The following is a 25160-nucleotide window of genomic DNA, read 5'->3' on the forward strand; positions in this document are numbered from 1 at the left end:
TAAGCACTTAGCATCAACAAAACTCGTTCCCGTGAGGGACGATGTTGCAATCTGAAGGCACTGTTTCATTCAAAGGGTCACATGGAAAAATACACCCGTTCTAACCTGGCTACGCACCCGTGCAGACACGCGCAAATGGACACACGCGCTGACGAAGACAGACGCATGCAGCCACATGCGCACAGATGTCGACAGGCAACTTTATTTATACCAATGCTCCAATAAATCTACCTGCTCATCTGTCTATTTTCTCTGGCTTTGGCTGCTCTGCTCTGAACGCCAGCGCAGGTTTAATGCAGGAGGACGAGAGGGCAGAGCAGTGTGTAGGGGACAGGAGCAGAGACGAGCGCCCCATGGCATTTTCTTCCTCTTGGCTTACCTTTCCATTTCTTAAACGCAACTTCTGGCGCGAGTTTTTTGCACCACCAAATTCCTGGAAAATATGAACTTGTGTCAACTTGTACAGCTCAAACTAATACAGGCCCACTTTTCTTTCTTTCTTTTTTTGGCCTCCTTGTCATCTAATTTCTACAGAATAAATGCCCCCAAATGATATATACCTCCTCTTTATGAGTACCACAGAGAATCCTACACAAAGGGTCAGGTTTAGTGAATCACTGAGGTTAAAACCTAACTTGAACTCATGCTGATGTAAAAACAGAGCTCGTAAAAGTCTGATAAACAAGGTGACAGACACCCAAAGCAGTGACATTAGTGAGTATAAATCCCAGGTTTGTGCTGCTCCTCACAAAATCTAGTGTTCAGAGTGATAGACTGGGTCCAAATAACACACTTACATCACTGTAGAAGTAAAACATCAGTGAAATCTATTTTATTGTGTGGAAATACTGAAACTAAAAAGTATCATCATAGTTTAAATAACAATTTGTCCAACTACATACAAAGTAACTTAATTATCAAAAGGAATGATAATGTATCTGGTTTTGAACGGTGTCTTCGATGTCAGTCACGAGCCACTTGAATCTCTTTAGGCATTTATGTTTAATGAAGCTGCAGTGTAACATCCAAGTATGCCACCATTTCTCCTGAATACAAAGACGAGGAGCAGATGGAAATAAAAAGCAATATCGGACAAAACTCATTTAAATAAATGACCAATGAACGAAGAAGCTTTGCTGGTTAAAGACGGGCTGAATTATGTTACAGTGACATCGCTGAAATGTTTTTAAAGATTTGCGTTCCCACCAAACCTGATTGGAAAGTGTTAAAAAGATGAAGAAGGGGGAAATTCTCAAAAAACACCACTAGTGATAAGATGCAGCCTCCTCATCACTGCCGTGCTCTGGCTCCGTTCACACAAAAACACTAAGGACTGCTGTGACAGCTGTTATCATGACCTTAAGTGGTTAACATCAACTACAAAATGGACTTACAGAATAACCATCGGTTAGGTTATAAAAGTCTGTCACACAGCAGACGATAAAAGTGACGAGGAAGCATCCAGATGTGAGCCACGGTGCGCCGCTAAAACCAGCTGACTCTAAATTATAAATGCGTACCTACATGAAACCTCGCGCAAACACAAAAACCTGAACAGCACAAACTGAAGCAATGTTGTGTTATAGTTCAGTATACTTGCTGTGCACTGCCAGATATACAAAAGTGTAAATTAGATGATACAATAAGTTTATGGGTATTTCTGCTGAAGAGGAACAAAGCAACAAAAAAAGACCTCGTCTGTGTCGCTCAGAGACAGACTGTCCAGGAGTGGTGTGCTTTCAGTAAGCAGCATACTGCAGTTTAACAGACAGCAACAAGATATATACACTGAAGGATATGGTGATAACTGGCCAACCTACACAAACACAATAATGCACACCTTCTCTCACACACACGCACGCACACAGGCACTTACAGTATCAAATAAAAGCTAACATCCATAGTGCATTATTATTATTATTATTAGCCCTGTATATCATAATATATAAACAAAATGCATCATATACATTTTTTTGATAACAAAAAAATGTCATGAAAAAAAAAGGTTTCTATTTTGGTTCAGGAGAAACAGCCGACTGCAGGTTTGATTGCCAAGCTGATGAGGACGTCCGCGGCAGCTGCTGCATCCAAAGTGCTTCTGAGAGACAGACGGAAGCAAGTAGTCATCATATCTTTATATAAATAAGAGTCTCTGCTGGCAAGCCAAGTCCGCACCTGCAAAGCATGGTGTTAACAGCATCTTTGCAACTATAACAACGGTTTACAGTTTCCCTTTTTTACATTTTTCATGTAGTAGCAGAACAACAGGTCAAGACCAGCATCGTTTTGTTTTCTCACTATGTTGATTCGCTGCAGTTACAATAACTGAGACACAGTTTTTGGTAAATGCAAACTCAAGAATATGATTACACTTGTTAAGACGGAATATATATGAAAGATGGGTGTAGCCACCAAAACCATCCCCATTGGCATGTTCATATGGGGGTGATTTGCCACGTCCTGCTTTACTGTCAGTTTTACCTGAAATGAGCCCATCGTTTACAAACTGGTTGAAGAAGGCTTGAAAACAGCAACCGAGGCTATAAAGTCATTACGTATTGGGGAGTTGCTCCCTGCTGGGTTTTGGAATTAAAGCAGGTTTAAGGCACTTTTGCATTTACTTCACTCTTTAGATCCAGAGGCTACGTCCATCTTTTATGTCAAGTCTATGAGCATTACACCGTTAGATAACAGTACGTCTATGAGCACTGGAATGGAATATGGGCCATAGTGAGGTCCTTAATCTTCTTACTACCCTGCAGAATATCGTGGAATAAAAGCAACGTCTCCTATTAAGCAATGTTGTTGAACTGCAGGTGGAAGGAGGATATGGCATTGTTTCCATTGTTTCCATTGTTTCCATTGTTTCAACTTCTGACTGAGCTTGATAACCATAAACTCGAGATCCTCTGCATCTTTCACGCTATCCAAACTAAAGCAAGAACTTCAAAAAGTAACAAAAGTAGTTGTAATTAACAAAGTAATTTGACTACTTTAAACTTTAGTTCGTCAGTGACAGAGACTAAGCTCTTTTCGAACCATGCACTTTTTGCACTGGACGACACAACACCAGTGGAAACGGCATAAGCAGTTCTCCTCAAACACCACCGTCTCCTCCCGGAAGCCTCGCTCGCAGCACAACAAATCACAGCCGCTAATGTCCATGGCCGTGCTGTTGCATATACGCCCCTTTGTTCCCAGCGAACCTGTTTTTCGATTTGCGAGGCAGAAATCCGGAGACTCGTCCGAGTAGATCAGATCCTGCTTGTCCGGAGGTTTGATGTTCTGGCCCACAGGGATCAGGGTCTTCCCGTCATTGCCGCCCATCACCTTCGAGGCGCCGTTGAATCGCTCCAGCAGGCGGTCGCCCACTTCACGGAAATGCGGCATCTTTTTCCAGCACGTGCGCAGCGTGCACGAGCCTGACAGTCCGTGGCATTTGCACTCAGTCCTCATGTAGAGCTTTACTGCCTAAAGGGGGGAAAAGGGAGGTGAAAGAGGGCAGACAGGTGAAAAAGAGAGGAGAGGGTTTATCAAGCAGAAAGAAGGACAAAAACAGTTAACTTGTACCCTGAAGTGAAGCCGAGCTGCTTATGACAAATGACTAATTCGCCTAAGAAGAATTTATTATTGTGTTTTCATGATATATGACAGACAAAGGCCCTGGATCACACACACACACACACACACACACACACACACACACACACACACACACACACACACACTGATAGATAGGTAAGATAAAAGCAGACGCTATTCAGAAGGAATTTAACTCCCCAGCCCCCCTCTCCCTCCACGTTGCCTCTGGCCTTCCTACATCTAACAAGCCTTGACAACAGATCATTCACTTATAATGCACATAATTAACCCATCACACACACACACACACACACACACACACACACACACACACACACACACACACACACACACACACACACACACACACACACAAATGTGTATGACATGCATTCATGCACATAAACAGACATTTGGGCGCATCGCAGCACGCTTATTTCTCAACCTCTGGGAATTTTTCTTCCTATGTTCAAACAGTTTGTTCACTAATGCTACAATTGGACTGCATCCCAAAAACCCTCCTCTCTTCCTCTCTACCTGCCGCTGACCCCAACTAAAGTGAACTTTATAATTCGGTGTTGCTTGTGCATCTTTTAACAATTCTGCAACGAACTCAAACAGCGACAACGCCGCACAAGGAAATGCGATCCTGAAGATTTGCCAGTGTTCTTCTTATAAACAAACACCAAACTAAACTTGCTCCTTCATCTTCCAGTAGCGCGGTAAGACCATCATGGTGGTAATTCACAACACAGAGGAACTTTTAACTTCTACAGTGGCAGTAGAAAGGCTGCCTCCGAGGCTCAAAAACAAAGCGCCGGGCACGTTCTTGTTTTTTTTGTTTCAGAAACCCGATTCTTGTTAGAATATCAGCTTACGGCACGACACAAATATGGCTGGAGGCCGCGGCTTTCTCTTTTCGCATGTTAGTGGAATGGAAAGAAGCATTCCAATGGACAACCGACACCTTTGTCGAACTTTATCAGCAGGTGAAACATGCATTCTTACTACATTTGAACAGGATACAGAAACTTTGTGAAACTGCTTACCAGTCTGCCAGCTTCGTTATTGTGCAGGTCGACGAGCGTCCTGATGTCACTCTTGCCTTTCCTCCTCTTGGCATCCATAAACTGCTTTGACTTTTCATAACCAAACTCCACATCATCTCCACAGCCCCCCCACTCCCACTTGACCCCGTCCCCAGAGGAGGACGGCTTCGGAGGCGGTCTGTTCCTGGTGGCCTCACAGCCGCACTGCAGGAGGTCTCCCATACTGCAGGCCTGCGTCACAGAGTGGGTCACACCGGCGGCTGTGATGGCATAAACAAAAGCTGTCTCCCGGATATCTACAGGAACAGGTACAAGCAAAAGAGGGGGTTCGGTTACTGAGTCTGCATGCAGCATTACAAAAGTGCTCACAAAGAGTAATTCCACAGATATCTGATGACTTTTACCAGAGTTTGAAGGAATTCATAGTAATGACAACTTATACAGCCCCACTGCAAACATGTAAAATACAGGATTGTATAAATATACGCCATACACATTTTCTATTCTAAATCTTCTGGATGTGAGTTTTAGATTTAATACAGGCGACATCGATGTCCTTATAGAACCTTGGCATCAAGCATTACAGCTCCTGCCTCATCATTTTCTACTGCAATGGGACAGTTCTCCTCATCTCCAGTCCCCGTTTCGCGAGATCTTCCCCAGGGGACAATTCTCTGTGCCGTTTCGATCTCATACACACTACACTGCCAAAAGTATTCTCTCGTCTGCCTTCACACGCATATGAAGCTGAGCGACATCACATTCTTAATCCACAGGGTTTAATGTGATGTCGGCCCACCCTTTGCAGCTATAACAGCGTCAGCTTTTCTGGGAAGGCTTTCCACAATTTAGGAGTGTGTTAATGGGAATTTTTGACCGTCCTTCCAGAAATGCATTCATGTCTTTATGGACTTTGTGCACTGGTGTTCCCACAAAGTTGGGAACACCAAACACCCCCCCACCAAACACAGGGCAGTCAGACAAGTACTGTTCTCCTGGCAATCACCAAACCCACACTCTGCCAGATGCTGATTTGTCACTCCAGAGAACATGTCTCTGCTCCTCTGGAGTCCAGTGGTGGCGTGCTTTCCACCACAGCATATGACGCTTTGCATTGTAAGGTTTGGATGAAGCTTGTGAGCCCGTTCCACGAAGCTTCACCGTTCTCGAGTTAATCTGAAGGCCACGCGAAGTTTGGAGGTCTGTAGCGACTGACTCTGCTGAAAGTTGGTGACCTCTGAATACCGAGTGTTCATATATGGGTGATGCTCCGTAAATACAGAGCTGATTTTGCTGATGGGTCGTAACAAAATCTCAAATCTTATGTCTCTCATGTAAAATGCTGGATGTCATAAAACTTCATCTGGCTCCACAAACCTGACTGGAAACCTGGTGTCCAACTTCTTTGATTCTGATTGTTGCTCAAACCTCAGCTGACAGACTTGCAACAACTGAGACTTCAAAAGCCTTACATACATGTAAAATATGTGCATGAAGCTCTTCTGGTGGGATGAGTTTAGTTTTTAAGTCCAACTGTCCAAAGTTGGGATTCACAACATTTGGACACATATTTTTCATTAAGTGGTCAGTATCGCTCCACAGTCAGCTGCAGGACAATAAAACAACAAGCATCCCTCCACATCTGTCTCTGCATCCCATCAGTCGATATCTCAGCCCCACGGAACAGGATAAGAGCGCTTCTCTCTCAGTCCTGCTCGATTACGACAACTGAAGCGTCGCTGGCTTTGTGGTGCTGAGGACGGCTATTTCTCTCTCAGGCCAACATAATCGTACACACAAGCTCTCACACGCCACAGCTGCTGGTTTATTTCGAGTGCATGGCTTAACGCTGCTGGTTAAAGCCGTGCTCAACTACAACTGCAAATCGATCGTCTGTCTCCCCGCGGGTGCTTCAGCATTTCTGCCACCCACAGATCAGCGTGTCTTTATCCGGGGTTAGAGCAGCTATTGTCCATCACCTGACAGAAAAAGAGCAGCTATAAAAAATTGCTGAGAGCTAATGCACGTGAACACTGCTCTTATTCTTACTTTAAATTGAACGTTTGTTGCAGAACAAACTGGAATAAAAAAAGATTTGTGTGTTTGCCCTTTTTTTTTATGGCGAGCAATAACAACACACTGATGCTGCTACCATGTGCTGTGCAGCCAAAGCCCATACAGGGCTTGAATGATTGGCCTTCTGAATGTCGATCTTCAGGATAGAAGAACAAAACCAAACATTTACAGTTTAACACGTTAGCAAGTAATATTATCATAAGTTAATAACGACACGCGTGTGTATGTGATATTTACTATTTTAGTATGTTAACAAATGCTAGCTGATGGGGACTAAACCACAACTGAGCACCTGCTGCTTGAGTAAAGAGGTTTATTTAGACCTCACGAGCTGCATCGCCAAAAACAACAGTGTTGCCCTCTGACCTGAACATAAGTATAAGAAGCACAAGAATTATAAGAAACTTTCTTCAGGTTTAGAATAAGACAGACAAAAGATACTGCTGTACTGTTGTGTGAAAACATCAAAGCTTCCACTCTGTGCAGTCGTGCATGACTCAGTAAGTTGTGGAACCACATTAGTCTCTTTAAGCTGTTTGCAGACATTTGTTTATGCACAGCTCTCTGAAGGATTTCATCACAGCATTTCCATCAGGTCGAGGTCCCGAGTACCAGTATGCCCAGTGTGCCCAGTGCCCGAGCACCTTGCAAATACTGAGTATGAGTTTTTTGCCAGATGTGGTGCTGTGCATTATCTGGCGAAGTCTTGTCGTTTGTTCAGATGCAGTTTTGCAATCCTGCACCGTGCTGCCATGTTCATTTTAGAGAGAAGACGCTTTCTTCTGACTATCCTCCCATGCAAGCCATACTTTTTCATTTTTCCTAAGAGTGCTGTCATGAACTTTAACATTAAACATGCTAAATAAAGCCTGTAGAACCTCTCAGCTGTAGCTCTTGGTTTTCTGCAGTTCTGTGACAGACTGTGACGTTGTTGGGACACACACGTACGAATGCTCCAGATGTACAGAGGTGGCCACACTTGCTGATCATCAAGAGTTAATCAAATTTACATTTAATTAGAAGCACCTGGCTGTACTTACCTTCTCAATTCTTATGGAGGCAGTAAGGTGTTCTTAGTTTATCACAGGACTGCACACATGTGTGTGAGGTTGTTAAGTGTGCAGGGATAAAAAATATGATAACAATTTGTAGGAAGATGTGTTTTAAATAGTGTAAGGCCTGCTGAAGATAAACTAAACGAAAAAACATCTAAAAATAACCTCTGAAGAGAATAAAACACAACAGTTTCACAGGTTTGAGGGAAAAATCTTATTTTAACCACTGTGTGCTGAGTTTACATGAAGCAAAAGCATTTTTATTTCTAGGAGCTGGAAGGCAGCGGCTGTGCAGTCACCACTATCAACACTGCCAGCTCTATATCGCATGATTCACTGAATGGGATTCATTAGGAATGGTAACACACACACACACACACACACACACACTCTGGTACAAATGCTGCATGTCCCGTCTCACATATCTAATCCTCAGATTTACTGAGCTGGTTCCAACATTTTACACAGCAGCTCTTCACGACACAGAAGACGAGCAGACTATTGTGAAATGTTAAATGCTTCAAACTGCATAAAACAATATTTTTCACACACAAACTTTTACGAGTGTGCCTGCACTGGAGACATCTCTGGGTGTCTTACAGCTGGTATTGATATCAAGGCTCGCTGGGGTGTGCAGGTTTTGTCGCACGCCACCCAGTCTGTTTATGTGTGTGTGTGTGTGTGTGTGTGTGTGTGTGTGTGTGTGTGTGTGTGTGTGTGTGTGTGTGTGTGTGTGTGTGTGTGTTACAACTTAAGCAGACCACACCTTTTTGTTCCTACCATTCGGCAGAAGGTTATAACTGCAAACGTACTCAAATTAAAATGTGTCATCTCCAAAGCATCCCTCCAACTATTTAGAAACACATGTGTGAAACAGCAGCACTTAAATCATTCGTACAATATGGTGATAGCAACACGTGCTGTGTCCAAACAAGCCGAGAGGCCATCCAGATGTCACCAACTGTGCTTGCAAAGCACGACGCTGAGCAGAGGAAATCTCCACGGCAAAAACTGAACATGAAAAGTGTTGTTTGACATGTTTTTCACACATTTCAGTTTTGAGGGCATCAACTAGCACAAGGCAAAAATATCCTCTCTGTAAAAATGGGCCGACAGCATACACGAGGGGGGAAAGCAGAAGGCTTAAAGAAGAGGGAGAAAACGAAGGGAGAGGAGGAAAGAAGCTATCAAAAATTTGATGATTTGAGGCACCCTGATTCACATTTTCCTCGCAGACATGAATTCCAAACAAATTCCCTGCCACGCTGGGTGTCTGGGCCTGTCTACGTCTGCTTCGATTTCAAAAAAGTCCTTCTGCAGGATCTACAACATATTATTTTAATCGCTTTTTCATCTTTTAGAGGTCATCGTCTAAACGTGATCAGGGACGTCAAGCAAAGCTTAAAAAGGATTACGGCACAGAGGATCCACGCTATAGGAAAACGTTTGTTTAGGTGAACTGTGGTCATATCGAGTGAGTTTCAAAATGTAAGATCAAAACTTGCTCATAAAAGAAAATCTCTGTCAGAATTTACCCATGAAGTGATTCATACTTTTTAAAAACAAGGAACACCCAGATGGGACAGTTTGAGGAGAGGTGGGGAACTCCTGATATAATCACATATGATGTGTGGAAATTAACTGTATCTATAAATCCAAACACATATCAGAAGAGACGGGTTGTATGTTGGGGCTGGACTTCAGCAGTTCTCACTCTCACAGGAGGTCAGAAGGCTACATGCTCGTTTCAGGCCCCTCTTCTGTGGAACCAGATCCCATCCTGGATCCAGGAGACAGACACTATCTCTACTTTTAAGGCTTCAAACTTTCCTTTTTGCTAAAGCGTATAGTTAGAGCTGGATCAGGTGACCCTGAATCCTCCCTTAGCTACACTGTGATAGGTGTAGGCTGCTGGGGGATTCCCATGAGGCACTGGGTGTTTCCTCTTCACTCACCTCTCTGCATTGAATCATTAGTTATTATTAATCTCTGGCTCTCTTCCACAGCGTGTCTTAATATCCACGCCCATGCACACAGTGTCAGTTTAAAGGCTCATTAATGTTAAAAACACTGACAGGAAAATAAAACATCCTGAAACCTGTGTGTCAATCAATCAGCACAGAATCTGAATCATATCTGTGAGTCAGCCTGAGAGCATCATTAGTGAGAAGGTCTCAACGTTTTTGACATGATTGACTATCGGCTTAATTAACGTGAAGCCCCAAAGCAAGAGGCCTAGGTTCGTAACACAGGACAGAATTTCACACACAACTCTGCACACACAATTTGGAATATCTCCTATGTGATTACAGCATCACTGTATGGGGGCTGGCTCGCACTGGGAGCCATGCTGGCTCCATGGTCTGTATGTTTTCGAACACAGAGAGGATAATAAAGACTGATGTCAAGAAAGCAGAAGTCTTTGTTTGGGAGATAAGTGTATGTAAGATGTTTATGGCCCAAGAAGAAAACAATCTGATGCACATGCAAAATGAGCCACTGGGACACATCCACACTGTCAACTATCACGTGCTCAAATTTGGCAACAACTCTCATTTTAACCCATTTTACCAGTCCTACCATTGCTCAGTGCTGCTCCAGAATCCCTTTTTTCCCACAGACAGTGTTTGTTGTGCTTCCTTTGTCTGTATTCTGTACAAACCCTGTGAAGCTGAGCGTTAGCAGCAGTCCACAGTCCATGTCCATACTGTGGGGAAATGCAGAGCGATTCCCCACAATTACAGGAGCCGATACCTCACAATTTCTATAAAAATAACTCAAACTAAATCCAGTTTAATCTCCAAGCCTTAAAATGGGCAAAGATCTAGACACAACTTGTGAACCAGTCTGTGGTACTTTCCCAGTTTGTTTGTTTTTGGCAGGGTTTATCTCATGCACCCACAAGTTTCTCAAAGCCCACGTCAAGAACTGCTGACGATGCCAGGACACAATTTCTTTCCGTCTTTTTTAAGACAACGTGCCTCTTGTTGTGTTAAAAGATGGTTTTTGTACCCAAGCAGCAAACAAACATTTACATTTAACGTACGCAGGGAGGTGAGGTAGTAAACGTTGTGTTCACTTGTCTTCCAAACCAGAAAACAGGCCCGTCTTCTAGTCCTGTCTAAATTTAGACACTAAAAGCCTTCTGGTTAGGTTTTGCAACAGGTGTTCTGAGTTAAAATTCAGCGTTTCACAGCATTAACAGCATGCTGCAAGGCAACCTTTTCCCATCTGCAAAAAGCTTTTCCTTCACAGGGACCTGGGACCCCGCAGAGCACATCTGCCTGTGATCGTATGATGCCGATTTCCCATGTTGACTGACTTGTAATGAAATTAATCAGAGCGCCCTGCACGTGATACAAAAAAGGTGGCCAATTTATTAAAATACACAGTTCTTGACCGAGCTTCAGTCTGTGATGAGACGGGAGTGAGGACACGTTGGCCCTTGTGTCAACGTGTTCACTCATTCAGACGTCTCGCACTAAAGTTTTGAAATGGCAGTGTTTCAGTAATGTTGTGAAATCCGCTAAAACCCCTGTTATATAAACACACAAACACACACACACACTAAGTTTTCACCTTCAGCGTTTCTCTTCCATCTGCTGTCTTGACGCAAATCAAAAACTAAACATTTGCACCATGGATCCTTGTATATGCGTTTTCTTTCCATACACCGAGACGAACTGAGTAATAGTTTTCATCATTATATGCACACACACACACACACACACGCATGTGCTGCACAGTTATTAATACAAAATAATTCAAAGCTCTTATTCCACCGACTGCAGCTACAGTCGTTCCTTGTTTCCTCAGAGAGTCGTGTTGACGTACAGCAGCGATGCAGCTCAAGATAAATCCTTTTCACAAACACAGCAAGAAATACACAAATGCCATCACGCAGGTCTTTAAACTGCTCTTAGGCTGTTTGCTAAACAGGATTCGAAGCCTGTTTAACTCAGTCAGTAAAACACCTTTCCACTGTACACGTGAAAAAGCACACAGATGGATGAAACGTGATTGGTAAGAATCATTAGGATTGGGAGAAAACTCACAGTACTGAACAGTGCCCAGCGAGTCGGCTGCTGGAGTAACCGTAGGTAAAACAAAAGTAGCAAAAATAAGCGAATAAAGCAAATAGAAACACGATGCCTGCGGTGAATCGATGAGTTGGCTGCCACAAACACAGCAGCAGAGAGTGACACAAAATGAGACGAGCAATCAAAGGAGTCGAGGCAGCTTCCCTTTTCAAACCTACGCACGGCGTAGCTGTGCTGCTGTCGCACGTGACCTGACAGAAATCGTGCAAAACGCAGCCTTCGTTTTTCTGCAAATAAAAACTGTCATGAAAGTGTCTCTGTAAGAGTGTGTTGTTGCAGAACTGTAGAGGTCAATGAGGTTAAGCAAACCACTTACAGCCAGAGAACATTAAATATGAAGGCACTTTTATTTTGACATGTAGTGCTACTAGTCTATGATAAACAGCCATTATGAGCAGATCCAGGTAATTGTGGACAAAGGCTTTAAAGCAGCGGAGCACTTTGGCCTCCCTTATAGACAGCCAGGAATTCATGATTAATTGCTAGTCTGTCTCCTACTGGTAGATTCTTGCCCTTTTCCCTCTTCTCTCCCTTCCTCTCTCCTTCTCTCTTTTTCTCCTTTCTTTCTCTGTCCAACAAGACTGGTGTCATAAATTCATATATGGAAAACAAAATCAGTCTTTGGTCCACCTTCATTACAGAAAAATGGCTTTTCTGATGTCACACTGTTATTGAGCTGTAGAGCTTAACAAGAGAAGGCATTGAGAGCATTATTGCATCTATAATTATAAGTTATTAAAGTTAAAAGAAACATAAACTTCTCCATAAACTTCAGTTTCGCAGGTCTTCTGTGTTGATTGTAGGGGTGAGTAAACATATCTGACACATCTAATGGGTATTTGAAATCTCTCAGCCGCGTAATATGTTAGTTATTTTGATTTTGTCTCAGCTGAAAGGAACAAAAATGCCTCCTGATGCAAAAACTTATTGTGTTTACCTTCATTTAGATGGGACGCACTTCTTACTGTCAGGCCACATGAAATCAAAAGTGCTCCAAAAGGGAAACTTATTGGATTTTAATGGCAATCGTGCAGTTCTAGTATGTTACTATCTAGAATTATGACACATCAGAGCCAAACTTCATTTTGCACATCTTCCCCCACTGAGGCAGAAATGAGTTTAATGAAATGTTTGGCACGTTGTGTTTCCTTTGCTGTAAATTAATAATACGTGTGCCTTGTTTGTTAACTAAACACAAAGATAAAGGTCCTCTGTAATGCAAGTCAACGGAGAGACAAGAAACTCTCTATGAATCTAATCAGACAAGAGAAAAAACCAACACAGTAATTGCAGAAGACCCAGCAGTGACCCTGCGTCAGTTATATTACAGACTTCAAAGAGTTGGAGGAAGATGTTAGGAGATCTTAGGAAAGATGTTAAGAGAAAGGGCATTCTTAGCTGATCATTTCAGGCATGCCCAATCTGATGAAGAGGAGAGTCAGTCAAGTGTGAATACGTCTCCTCAGACATACAACAGCTGCCCTTGTTTGTTCGAGTGCCATCAGGCAGGCTTCTGACCTCAACTTGATGCAAGGACAGCGGCTATAATCGTAACCCCGCGAAGACACGACAGCTTCAAATTGAATTTTGGCTTGTAGCGCCAGGTAGACATGAGAATGATTTAAATCTTCTTATTTAACTCGCAGCACTACTTCCAACTATTCCTTCAAGACTGCATGCATTTTACTAAGAAGAGGCAGACGAAGTCACTCACCTTGTTGAAGTATTTTCCCAAAGTATTTGTGGTGGCTGGTGCAGTTCCACCTGCGGTACCTGAACTGGTACTGGCACTCCCGGACGCCCAGCCTGGCTCCTTTGGCCACCTCGTTGATGATCTCGGGCTGAGTCTGGCACAGCTCAGCCTGTTTCCCCGCCAGGCGCTTTGCCTTCCTGCAAATGCTGTTGGGGTCCATGACCAGTGGACTGCCCACCGCCCTGTTTGAACAATGTTAGACAAGAAGAAGAAGAATGGTTTCTAAGCAGCGTTATGACAACAGAGAGTTCACACGGCTTATCTTGTCACTCGGGAAACTCTGCAATCATCAGTCGAAGAAGGTTTTTCTTTGGCTCCTCTACCCACCACATCTCAGCCATGTGACAATGTGCTTCTTGAATCAGCATGTGGGAGACAACAGCATAGTTTCCCAGAGGAATCCTGACTCTGATGTCAGATTGGCAAGTTTAGATTCTGTTATTGGACTGCGCTCGGAGGAACTGTGCGGTCCTCAAAAAGTTGGAAGTCATGTAGTTGGACGGCTTTTTACAGTTGATTTTGATGCTGCTTAAGTTGATTTTGGTAAAGCAGACGGCAGTCTTTCTAGATTTCCTAACGATACAGCCTCTCTGTAGATTTTAGAGACGTTAAGAGCTTTGCTGCTTAAACCACACAGAGTCCTCAAAGCAGCGCTCCTTCAGGGAATCTGCACATATTATATTACAGAAAAGAAGAAGAAAAAATGTTTAAATGTGAGGGAAAATAAATCAAGCTCGCTTCATGAAGTTTAAATATTTAAAACATTAATATGTATATACATATTTCTTGCATTTGATGAATACAACTGTGATCGTCCTGAGCAGCTTTGACAGATTAGTGTATATAACACAGATAAATAGTTTATTCTAACTCTTAATGGGAAAGGGGGAATTGGCTCTGCCACGTGGAATCACTGCCAGCATTTGTGGACACTTCAGTGTCACTACAGGGAAAGTGACTTCATGAGAGGACTTTATTTCCACTCTTTGCTTTTCTCATCTCTGCCTGCTGCCAGTTTATCCTATGTAGAACACCTACTCCATGTCTGCTCTGCATCTTTTCATGCTTTTTGTCCCTGGATGCCAGCAGATGTGATTCATAAGTTGAGGTTTTACAATTAAATAGGGAGGGAAGGAGAAAGCGAGGGCGAGGAAAAGGCCAACCCATAGTTTTCATTCAGCCTCGTTCCTGTTAATAGCACCTCCTGATATCATTCTTCTGCCTTGAGAGTTTGCTTTAAGAAGCAGAACAAACACTCGCCAATTCTCTCCGCTGGCGGTCTGATACCCAGCACAGGCTCCTGCGGTCGTTCCTGCATGTTTTTGTCTATTTTTAGACTGATATAATAATTTAGATGGCAGGCCAACATGTCAGCGGACGACAGAATTAAGTATCTTTCACACATAAGAAAGCTCGTGTTAGCCTCTTTGCTGAAAGAGGCGATCGTGGCTCAAGAGTTGGGAGTTCGCCTTGTAATCGGAAGGTTGCCGGTTCGAGCCCCGGCTTGGACAGTCTCGGTCGTTGTGTCCTTGGGCAAGACACTTCACCCGTTGCCTACTGGTGGTGGTCAGAGGGCCCGGTGGCGCCAGTGTCCGGCAGCCTCGCCTCTGTCAGTGCGCCCCAGGACGGCTGTGGCTACAATGTAGCTCCATCACCAGTGTGTGAATGATGACTGGATGTGTAAAGCGCTTTGGGGTCCTTAGGGACTAGTAAGGCACTATACAAACACAGGCCATTTAACCTTTAATATGGTACCACCGGGACTTTGTTATGTTACAATAGCAGAAGAACACATTTGTAAAGCACCTAATCCCGAATAATCATCCATTATACAGAGAGCACAATGGGAAAAAGCCGAATGTCATGTTATATGCTGAAAGTGCACTGGCATCTCCACACACAACTGTGGGACACCCACTCTTCCATTTCTTCTGTGGTTACTTCTGTGTGTTGAAAACACTGCTATGGAAACAATGCTGTATTTTCATTACAGGTGTTCTGTGTAAACAGTGTAGCTGTGAGGCTACAATGAGTGTTTGTGTGGTGATCCCACAGATAATTGAAACATACAGACAGTGTGTAGGTGTTAATTACCAGGTACAGGTAAAATACTTAGCAACATACACTCCCTCCCAAAAACCACTTATTATCTACCCACTGCCACCGGGGAGCATGTGTGAGAGAGCGAGGAAGAGATAAATGTCACATTTATGTCTATGCATGCAGGTGTACGTCTTTGCAGTCTGTCTGGGCTGTGAGAAAGGCAAGACGCTCGTTGGTGCGTATGTCTGCAAGAGGGCTCATCACGTGCACGCGGCCCGCTCTGTCAGCAGCTCGCAAAAACCAGGGTGGCTTTTATAATGGGAGACCCGTAAAACTAGTGAATGCACTCGAGTTTTATTCCGACTTCTGTCCACGGCATTCGAAAAATCCACAGACAGCTGGAGCCTCACAAACAAATATATAGATAGATATCGGGAGAGAGAGCCAGAGAGGCTAAAAAGGAAACTATTAAAGGATAAATTTGGCACCAGGATCCCTTGTTCACTACTACATATTACTCCACCTGACACTACTCCTTCTGTGATGCATTCAGAGTTTTGCTCTCGGGATGAACATAGCATTTAAGACATCAGCGTAACTTTGTGCTGAGCATTGGGGGGGGTCAAGATCTCTGTCTAAATAAATAAATAAATCTCGGTAAATTCCCAGATGATTAAACATGCAACTATTTTGCTGGTAATACCTGAAATGAGTAAAGAAATAATGCAAGATAATTCATCATTTTATTGGCTGGTTGGGTTTGATTATTGGGGGGTCATAACCCCCCTAACTCTCCTGAAAATTACACCCCTGGTTTAAGAAAGCATCTTGTCTTTTGTTCTCTCTTTGTGCTGCTGCTCACAGCGGACCTACATAGATAAGCGGCTTATTCCCACGAGGCAATCTGCTTTGTATTTGTATTTATACTTGTACAGTATACATACAGTGAAAAAGCCCCATTATTCCCGGCTGTCGAAGGCGAGCACACTGTCCCATCTGTCCAGTATCATCTCCGCAGGTTGAATCCTGAGTTTTCTTTGATTAACCACGTTTTTTTAAAAACTGAGATCAATGTCACAGAGACCTGGTTATTGCCAGATCTGTTGCAAAAAAAATCACTTAAATCGAGGCTGTCCAACAAAATGAAGGGGGCCAAAAGATCACAAATAACAGCAAGTAAGTAATGCAAAGTCTAAGCCTTTGGGACTCCAGCGAATCACAGTGAGAGCCAACGTTCACACATGGAGACAACTTGGAACTGTGCTGAAACTTCCCAGGATTACAGTCGAACACGGTGGTGGTTGTGTGATGGTTTGAGGCTCCTTTGCTGCTTCAGGACCTGGACCACATGAATTCTGCTCTCTACCAGAAAATCCTGAAGGAGAATGTCCGACCATCAGTTCATGACATGAAGGTTAAGCGGACTATTGCAGCAAGTCCAAAATGAAGGTTTTCAAAGTGTGGACTTAAATCAGACTTAGTTGACCTTAAACAGGCGCTCGTGCTGGAAAAGCCTCCAATGTGTCTGAATTAAAACTATTCAGTAAAGCAGAGTGGGACAAAGCTCCTCCACAACAGAAAGACTCATCACCAGCACATCACAAACAGCTGGAGATTTTGCTGACAAGGCAAAAGCATTTATTAAGATTAGGAAGCAACTACTGTTTCACACAGAGCGGGTAGGTTTGGACAGGTTCTTTCCCTTAATAAAAACTGTGTTTGCTCTTCTTCTTTTTGCTTAATATAAACATTTATTTAAAGATTCAAAACATGCGACAAATTTGACAAAAAAAGTAGTCAGGAGGCTACATATATGTGTGTGTGTGGCTTTAACACCTGTGAGCTCGGGCTTTGACTGCTCTCTAAATGGTCCGTTTGACTTTTTTCTGCTTATGCATCCATTTATCAAAGAGATACGTCACCATGGGCATCTCAGGCAAACAGCTCTGGCTGTGAACCTTCTGTTTGCCAGAGGCAGCCAATCAGAAGAAATTTGCCTTCGAGAGAGGCTGGCCTTAAATGGGAGCGAACAGCTTTTTATAGAGAGCAAATGAACACTGAGTGGCAGCACGAAAGCCCAGTGTGAGATAAATATGGATTATTTTGACAGCAAAGCTCCCAAACGGAGCTGGACATGAGAGATAAAGTTCCCCTTTAAGGTTGTGACACGCAACACAGTGCCGTCTTCAGCTGCATAACAATTGTTATGGTATACCTTAATATAATTATAATAATTAGCTAGCTCTCGACGAGCAGAAACAAGCCCCGGCATGACCTAAATAGAGAGTCATTACAAAGTAAACTTAATTAAACTCGGAGCTTTTGCAAGTTTTAACAATTAGGAGCGATATCGACATAAATGGATACATCAAAGCACGATCGTGCAACGCTGGGACACAGTAGGAAGAAATCATGCCTGAATTTTGGCTGCACATCGGTTGGGTAACGTGGGTTCATCAGACTCAGAAGTTTAGACAAAGGGCACGAGGAGAGTGGGAATGATGGAAGTGAGGTGAACTCAGGTGGAAGAGCACATTGCTGCAGATATACCCAAAAATGGGATGCATTAATTCAATGATGGGATCAACGTGCTGTAAGTTCCCGGCATTCTTGCCCTTGTTTGGAGACTGAAACATTATAGTGTGCATCAGTGTGAGGAAGGGGAGACTCTGGACTCGCTTTACCGTGGATCCAAAAAGTGCGGATTTCAGGTGCAAAAAAAAAAGCAGGAAAAAAATGTTTGTAATGTCACGAAAAATGCTGATGATCCACGCAGGTGCACTTACAGTGCAGACACAGATAAAAGCTTGCATACACGTCCAAGTAGGAACTTCAAAGCCGGGCAAGTAATCAGATCCTCTTCATGCAAAGTGCCACTGTTCTTCAGTCAGTCATTTATGATACAGCTCCTGAGCAGATAACCCAGTGCAAAACACTGAGAGGGAAGTTCAGTCATTGATCGTATCAGCAGCTTTGAGGAAACACTGTCTCGCATGAACAGTTCTTCTTGAAGATAAAGAGCCGGGCACAGGCAGAGGAACGCGGCAGACGGAGATAAAACAAGGCTGAGAATCACAAGTACTCGAATCAAAGGCACTGATAGGAAAACGATCACTGCTATGACAAATATTCAGCTGCTCCAATCATGAGCTAAACATCTACAGTTTGTCTGCAGTTCGGTCTGCAGATTCTTTCTTTGTACTCTTTATTAAAAAATAGGTGTCAGGCATGATCAAAGGTCTTGGACTGATAGTTTTTCACAATGGCAATAATTATATAATAACCATATTATTTTTAGGTCACAAAGGGATTCAACACTGGCACTCATAGAGACCTCATATCTCATTAAAGATCTCACGCCACCGTGGAGCTGTGGGCCTTTCTCTTTTTTCCACTCCACCCATGAATGAGTGAATTTCATCCCCCTTAATCCCTCAAGTATGCTGCAGATGAATACAGTCACGACAAGCGCTAGTCTGAGACGCCGGAGCAAACGAGACAAAGGGAAAGGGTCGGCAGGAGTGTGAAAATGGAAACAAGATGCTGGGCTTCGTTAGAAAACAAAAAGGAAACCGTTCACATGTGATGTAAATGTGTGCAAATTCAAACATGCTGTTCCCAAACTAAATTTCAAAACGAGCTCCTGGTTCTCGGCTTCGCTGTTTCTCGGTCCTCTCAGCCTGAACGTGTCGATCGCTTTCAAACACGCTCGATCCTGCTGACACGCTGCCGTGAAACGAGCCTGAAACGGTGACATTTGCTGCCATAAAAAGTTTCAGCACTCATAATGGAAGCAAAGGCAATTAAATGTGACCAGCAGGAAACCAACAACGCCGCGCTAATGTCACGAGAAAAACATTATTCTGGTTTAACAACCGTGGCACACCCAGTGACAATTAACAGATACATTTCTGAGTCAAAATATGGACATATTCACATGACTGCATGAAAGAGCTCAACAGCACTCGTGGAACATGGAAGGCAGATCCTGTTTGTGTGTCGCAGGCGTGATGACACATAAAATAAAGCTTTAGAGCAACTAAACTGTCTCTTTCCTTTTAAGAATAACGTACACCACCAAGCTGTGGTTGCCATAGTGACATCTGTCTATAAACTAAGCCAATGTGTGAAGATGTTTCTGCAATTTCAGATTCAGATTTTTAGATCAGATCAGTTATTCACGTCTCAAAGTTTAAGATGAGCGAAACAGCCTCGGCACATACTTCTACCATTTGATTGAAATGCAGGCAGCAGATTAAACGTCTGTAAAAGGTTTCGAAGGGTTTGCACAAGCGGTTTTTAAGAACAGGCTGACGGGAATCGAACCCGCGTTCTTATCCGACACCTAAATGTGAAAGGCATCAAAGTAAATAACAGCGCCTGCTAACATCAGCACGGTATTAGTTGGTATCACTCCTGCACATGTGGCTTTGTGTGCAGGTATCACCTGATTAAATCATCATAGTTGCGCAGATCACACACAAGAATGTTCGCAGATAAAATAGTCCACATTCAGATGGGGTATTGTCATTTCCCGGACTGTTACCCAGGAAACCTGCGTCTGTGTCCCATCTTGGACTACTAGTCTTACTCTTTTCTTTTTGAGTTTTTATTTAGATGTTTGTTTAGGCACTAAAAGTGCTCAGCTTGGTTAATTATGTCGGACGAATCTGTCTGTGAAGGTAGTCTTTCTTCATTTTTGTCTTTGGAGGTGTTGTTTGCCTGATTTGAGCATTAACCAAGGAAGCGATGGCGCGTAATGAGTTCTTCATCTTCAAAGGTATTCTACCTGTTTTTTAAGGAGGTCCTAACATGTGCCACCGAGGCTTAATTCGCTCCTCTTCCTCGATTCTTGGATATTTAGACATTTCTTAGACAGTCGTTCTCCTCTGCTCTGCATTCTTCTGACATTATAATATACCGCTGGCCTGAATGTCTACCAAAATATATGCTGAAACACACTAACACACACATAAACAATTTGATGTCAGTTCTCTGTTGCACATAAAGCCAAACCCACATCGTCATTTAATGTTTATCTTACCCCATCTGCCTGGTGCTGATTACACGTTTAGCTTTCAGCCCAGGACAAGATAAGATCTGTTATAATGAAACTCTCTCGTGCTGATGATGGCAGTGCTCACTATACATTTTGTGCGAGTGTGTGTTTGTTTGCGTGCATATGAGCGCGTATACATATATATATAGTCACCATAATGTGTGACTGAATAAGTGTGTCTGTATATCTTGGAGTGCATGCAGCGCTGACACACACACATGCAGTATGCGTGTGTGTGTGCACCTGTGGCACGCTCTGCGCAGGCCGTCCGCCGATTCAGGACTGTGGCGCACAACAAAGCTGGCCCTGCTCAGCACTGCAGTCAAAACTAGCATAAGAGAGCAAAGACATTCCTGACTGGTGTCTGAGTCTCTGAGCTTTGCTCTCTGCTCTCAGGCCAAATGATTAGAGCGCTTTAATCAGCAGAGGCACTGAAAGGACAGCTATCTCCCAGCATTTCATCTCGCTCACTCTTCGTCTCTCACTGCAGCTCTCGCTTTTCCTTCATCAACAACCTATCTGCGTGATAGGCATTTTCCTTCAAAAGACAAGTACGGCAAAAGACATAAGGAGACAGAGACATTCAGAAGGAGACCGAGAAAGAGAGACGTACGATGGTATGAACAGCATCTTTCAACAGAGAGAATCATTGTCCTGGCAGACAGGAGAGCAATCCACAGGTGTGGTTTCACTGCTCCACAGTTGGCCACACTGTGTGCGTTTCTGTGTATGTGCTGGTGCATATATGCCCACTGATTTATGTGTGTGAGCAAGTGTGTAAGTGAGCTAGAGAGCGAGTGAGAGAAGATGACAGCGTATGTCAGTGGGGATAAAAAGGAAGTAGCTGATTTCTTCGCACTGATTCTCTTCTTCTGCAGTCTTATTTAAAACAAATGTCCCACACTGCCAGGCGAACAGTGACATCAACATCACAGATAACAGCACAGCTCTGTGTCAGGAATCTTTCGCTTACTGATTTGCATTGAGATGAGCAGATTTAGCCCAAATAAAGCGATGAATTCACGGCGACGAAACAGACTGCTACCCTGTACGGACATTGTTTTTCTCTCTTTCCTTCCACAGCTGGGTACCAGCACAGCTCAGCAAAAGATCAGCACTTTTCTGGCTGGCATTCACTTTGCTGGCTAAATAATAAACACTGTGTTTTGGCCCAACAGCAACACTTGGCCTAAAAAAGGACCTCTGTCTCTTATATTAAAGTCTGGTAAAGGAAAACTGTGATGTGGTGGTAATGAAGATGTATACGCATTATTGTTATTAACCTGCATTAATGGCGTGAGCTGATGTCAAATTACTGTTTAACACATTAGTTATTATAGTAAAAAGAAAAACACCTTGTACTGGATGTAAAATACCAGTAACACTTGAACCCATTCTCTCTTCTCCCCCTTATTTTTGCTCACTTTCACAATCTGTAACAGATACAGTGCAGCCTGTGGATAGACAAGCAGAGACTCTTATGTTTTATTAACAAAGAGAACTCGAGTTAATTCAAACTATCGTCACAGATTACCTCCACAAACCTATTTTTCTACAGTAAGACGGAAAAATGGCAAAGTGGAGGAGCTCTATCTACCAGTCATGCAAGGACATAAACTCACACAGCTTCCATGACACTACATCCCACACTGACCTTGACTGGGCTGTGAATGAACAGTGGGAGGATTCAAGTGGAAAAAAATCACAAAGCTGCACATTCAAACACTACAAAAGTGTGTGTGTGTGTGAGAGAGAGAGACGGAGAGAGAGTTTGATTCCTATTGAAACAGTAAGACAGACCCTCACCAAGAGAAAATATTTTATCAGCTGATCTGCTGTCTGTCTCTCTGTCTGTCTGTCCAACTGTCACACACCTTGTGGAGCTGAGCCTATAGGGATTTTTTTATGATGACATATCCACTGAGCCCAGAGGGCCACCTGACATTCCTCCCTCTGAACTCTCACTCACAGACACACACACACACATACCACACACACCATCAACACCACATCCACCGATCTCCCTGTCCTCTCTATCGCTGCAGACAATGAAATGCACACACCTCCCTCACCTCCCTGTCTTCTCTTCAGGTTTAGTCTCTCACTCTGGGAGCACCTTAGATTGTTCTTGAGCATTCTTGGATTCGGGTAGTTTGCTGGGAAATGTGCTAATCATTAATCACTTATTAATGTTATGCTACTGCGCATATATATTTATATATATGTGTGTTTATTTAGATTTAAAATAAATAGAAAAACCGCGATTACGCAGAAATCACACGAAGCTTTGGGTTGACGGGAGACAGACAGCGAAAAACACGTGGTAGTAAATGCAAACTCACCACCACAGTCCGATGATATTGACCGGACAAAGCGAGATAAAGAACAGAGCCAGCTGGATCCGCGAGAGACGAGCCGTCATGTTGAAATCCTCAAAGAGACTCCCCACCAAAGTTTCGAGTGACGATCTCAGCCAGCACCGAGTTATTTCTTAAATACATAGGAAGTCCCTGCTTGCTGTCTGCGGCTGGAGTCGGTGCAGGCGCGCTTACAGACTGTCAAGAAGAGCGCAAAAATTCAACTGCTCGTCGGCCGTGCGCATCTTAATGCGCAACAAAGTTGGTCAAGAGGCTACTGGAGAGATGTCCGCTTTCAAAGGTGTGGTTAACCTCTGCATTGTCGTTTTGCCCCATCTGTCGCAGCACGTTACATGCTTCCAGGGCGGACCGAGGACGAATCCCGAAAACACTCAAGTCTTATCTGACTGCGAAACAGCGCGTGAAAAAGCTCCACTCGTGAGGATCTTCGGCTCTGACTCATTTTACTTAAAAAAAACCAAAAAAAAAACTGTCATATCAGAGTCAGAGAGGAAGAGGAGCGCTTACACATGTCTAACAGTTCACGTCTTCAGGCGCGGAGCCCCGCTGGCCCCACTCTGCTCGCCCTCAAATGACGCCCGGATGAAGTTTCGGTAATTCTCGGTGCTCACCGGCTGCAGGTAGAGGCGTCTCTGCCGCTGTCAGTGTGGGCTCTTTGGATGATGAAGGCAGCAAAAATGCTCTCCCACCTTAGCGTGACGTCGCTCGGGGCGAAGCGAAATCCTCTGTCACTCAGAAAGGAGAGAGAACGAAACTGCAATTAGTTTTAGGAGGAAACGCGCACGCGCACAGAGGGGGGGCTGACACGAGCCCGTAGTGTTTACGGTCACCCGAAATCAGAGCTGAGGGGATCACGGGGTGACGTCAGCACAGGTGCGATGGCACTGCTTTGATGCTTGTGCCAAAAGGTTATACGCGTTAAATTCACACTTTCATATTTAAGAATCGTTTAAAGCAAAGACTTTAAAAACGAAACACATGTCGCACGTTGGAAGTTATTTTAATATTGTGTATATTTGTAGGTACTTGCATGTGTGATCACCTATCTGGCCAAGGGCATATCCATTGAAATTCAACACCCCTGTGCTGCCCTCACACCTGACTATGTTCCACTGCAGTGATGCAATCAGTCACAAGTTAAACACGGACTAAATCAACCTGACACGTACCTCTGTCCTTCCACAGACCATAACCCACACTCTCAATGCCACCACGGACGCTACTCAAGCAGCTGCGCGTTGGATTGTAACAATAACCCAAATTCATATTTTACTCATAATGTTACGACCGCAGTCTGCAAACGAGTCTGGCTCAAAGGGGCAAAAATAGTGGAAACTTTACAAGTGCTGTAAAGCTTCGACTACAACACACATCAGAACACATCAGTGCATTTCATTTGCGTTTATATTGCACACCGTCCTTTGTGGAATTTATTCCTCATTTTCCTCAAAATTTCAATCTGACGTGATTTTTTCTTCTAAAAAAGGAATAAAAACAGAATGAACGTTCAAATTCATCAAAGTAATTTCATATGATTTTCCACACAGTCTCAGTGTGCGAACACTGCTGAAAATGTAATCTTAGAGGGACTCATCACCCACATTTGAAGCCGTTTAAACTGCTAAAACTGTGCTGATGTGCAAGTGATGTACAGATGCGGTTTTGCTTTGATATTAAATGTTTTAATGATTACAGGTCCAAATGCAAAAGCCCAGAAACTGCATTTACGCTTTGCTAGAATTTAGTATTCATCTATAAATATGAAAAGCTGCACAAAATCAGAGCCCATCAACACGTTATTAATTAAAAGATCAGATGGATTAACTCACAATAGATAAGTTTCACTGTGACTGTTTTAATATTCTTAATGTTCACACAGCAAACATCTGGAAATGCAGAATGAACATTGCACACATTTGTTCTGCAGCAGTTTTAGTCATGCTCCCTTTCTCTTTGTAGTTATTTAATAATAGTCGGCAATGGAAATAGACATTTAATAACACATTAAGAAATTTGCACTGGCTTCTGTCCGATGAAGAAAATTAAACGAGAAAGTTGTCTAGTA

The 25160-nt window shown here is 43.4% G+C and overlaps 1 protein-coding gene across 2 annotated transcripts; it reads right to left on the reverse strand.

The window, feature by feature from the left end:
- Nucleotides 1–817: 817 nt before the first annotated feature.
- On the reverse strand, nt 818–24078 carry wnt6b (wingless-type MMTV integration site family, member 6b). 2 transcript variants are annotated; one of them, XM_086266901.1, is made up of 4 exons: nt 23707–24078; nt 13577–13797; nt 4632–4927; nt 818–3471 (listed from the first exon to the last, which is right to left on the reverse strand). In XM_086266901.1, exons 2-4 carry the CDS (start codon nt 13773–13775, stop codon nt 3010–3012), a joined length of 957 nt encoding a protein of 318 aa, XP_086123027.1. In that variant the 5' UTR covers nt 13776–13797; nt 23707–24078; the 3' UTR covers nt 818–3009. The 2 variants fall into 2 exon arrangements, with proteins under 2 accessions (XP_086123027.1, XP_086123026.1); XM_086266900.1 differs by having other exon boundaries at nt 23060–24078.
- Between the last annotated feature and the right edge of the window lie 1082 nt (nt 24079–25160).

This window comes from Aulonocara sp. 'chitande type north' Nkhata Bay, linkage group LG16 (genome assembly GCF_057382095.1).
Source record: "Aulonocara sp. 'chitande type north' Nkhata Bay isolate Kocher_YH1m ecotype deep benthic linkage group LG16, A_spYH_male_GT1.1, whole genome shotgun sequence".
NCBI lineage: Eukaryota > Metazoa > Chordata > Actinopteri > Cichliformes > Cichlidae > Aulonocara > Aulonocara sp. 'chitande type north' Nkhata Bay.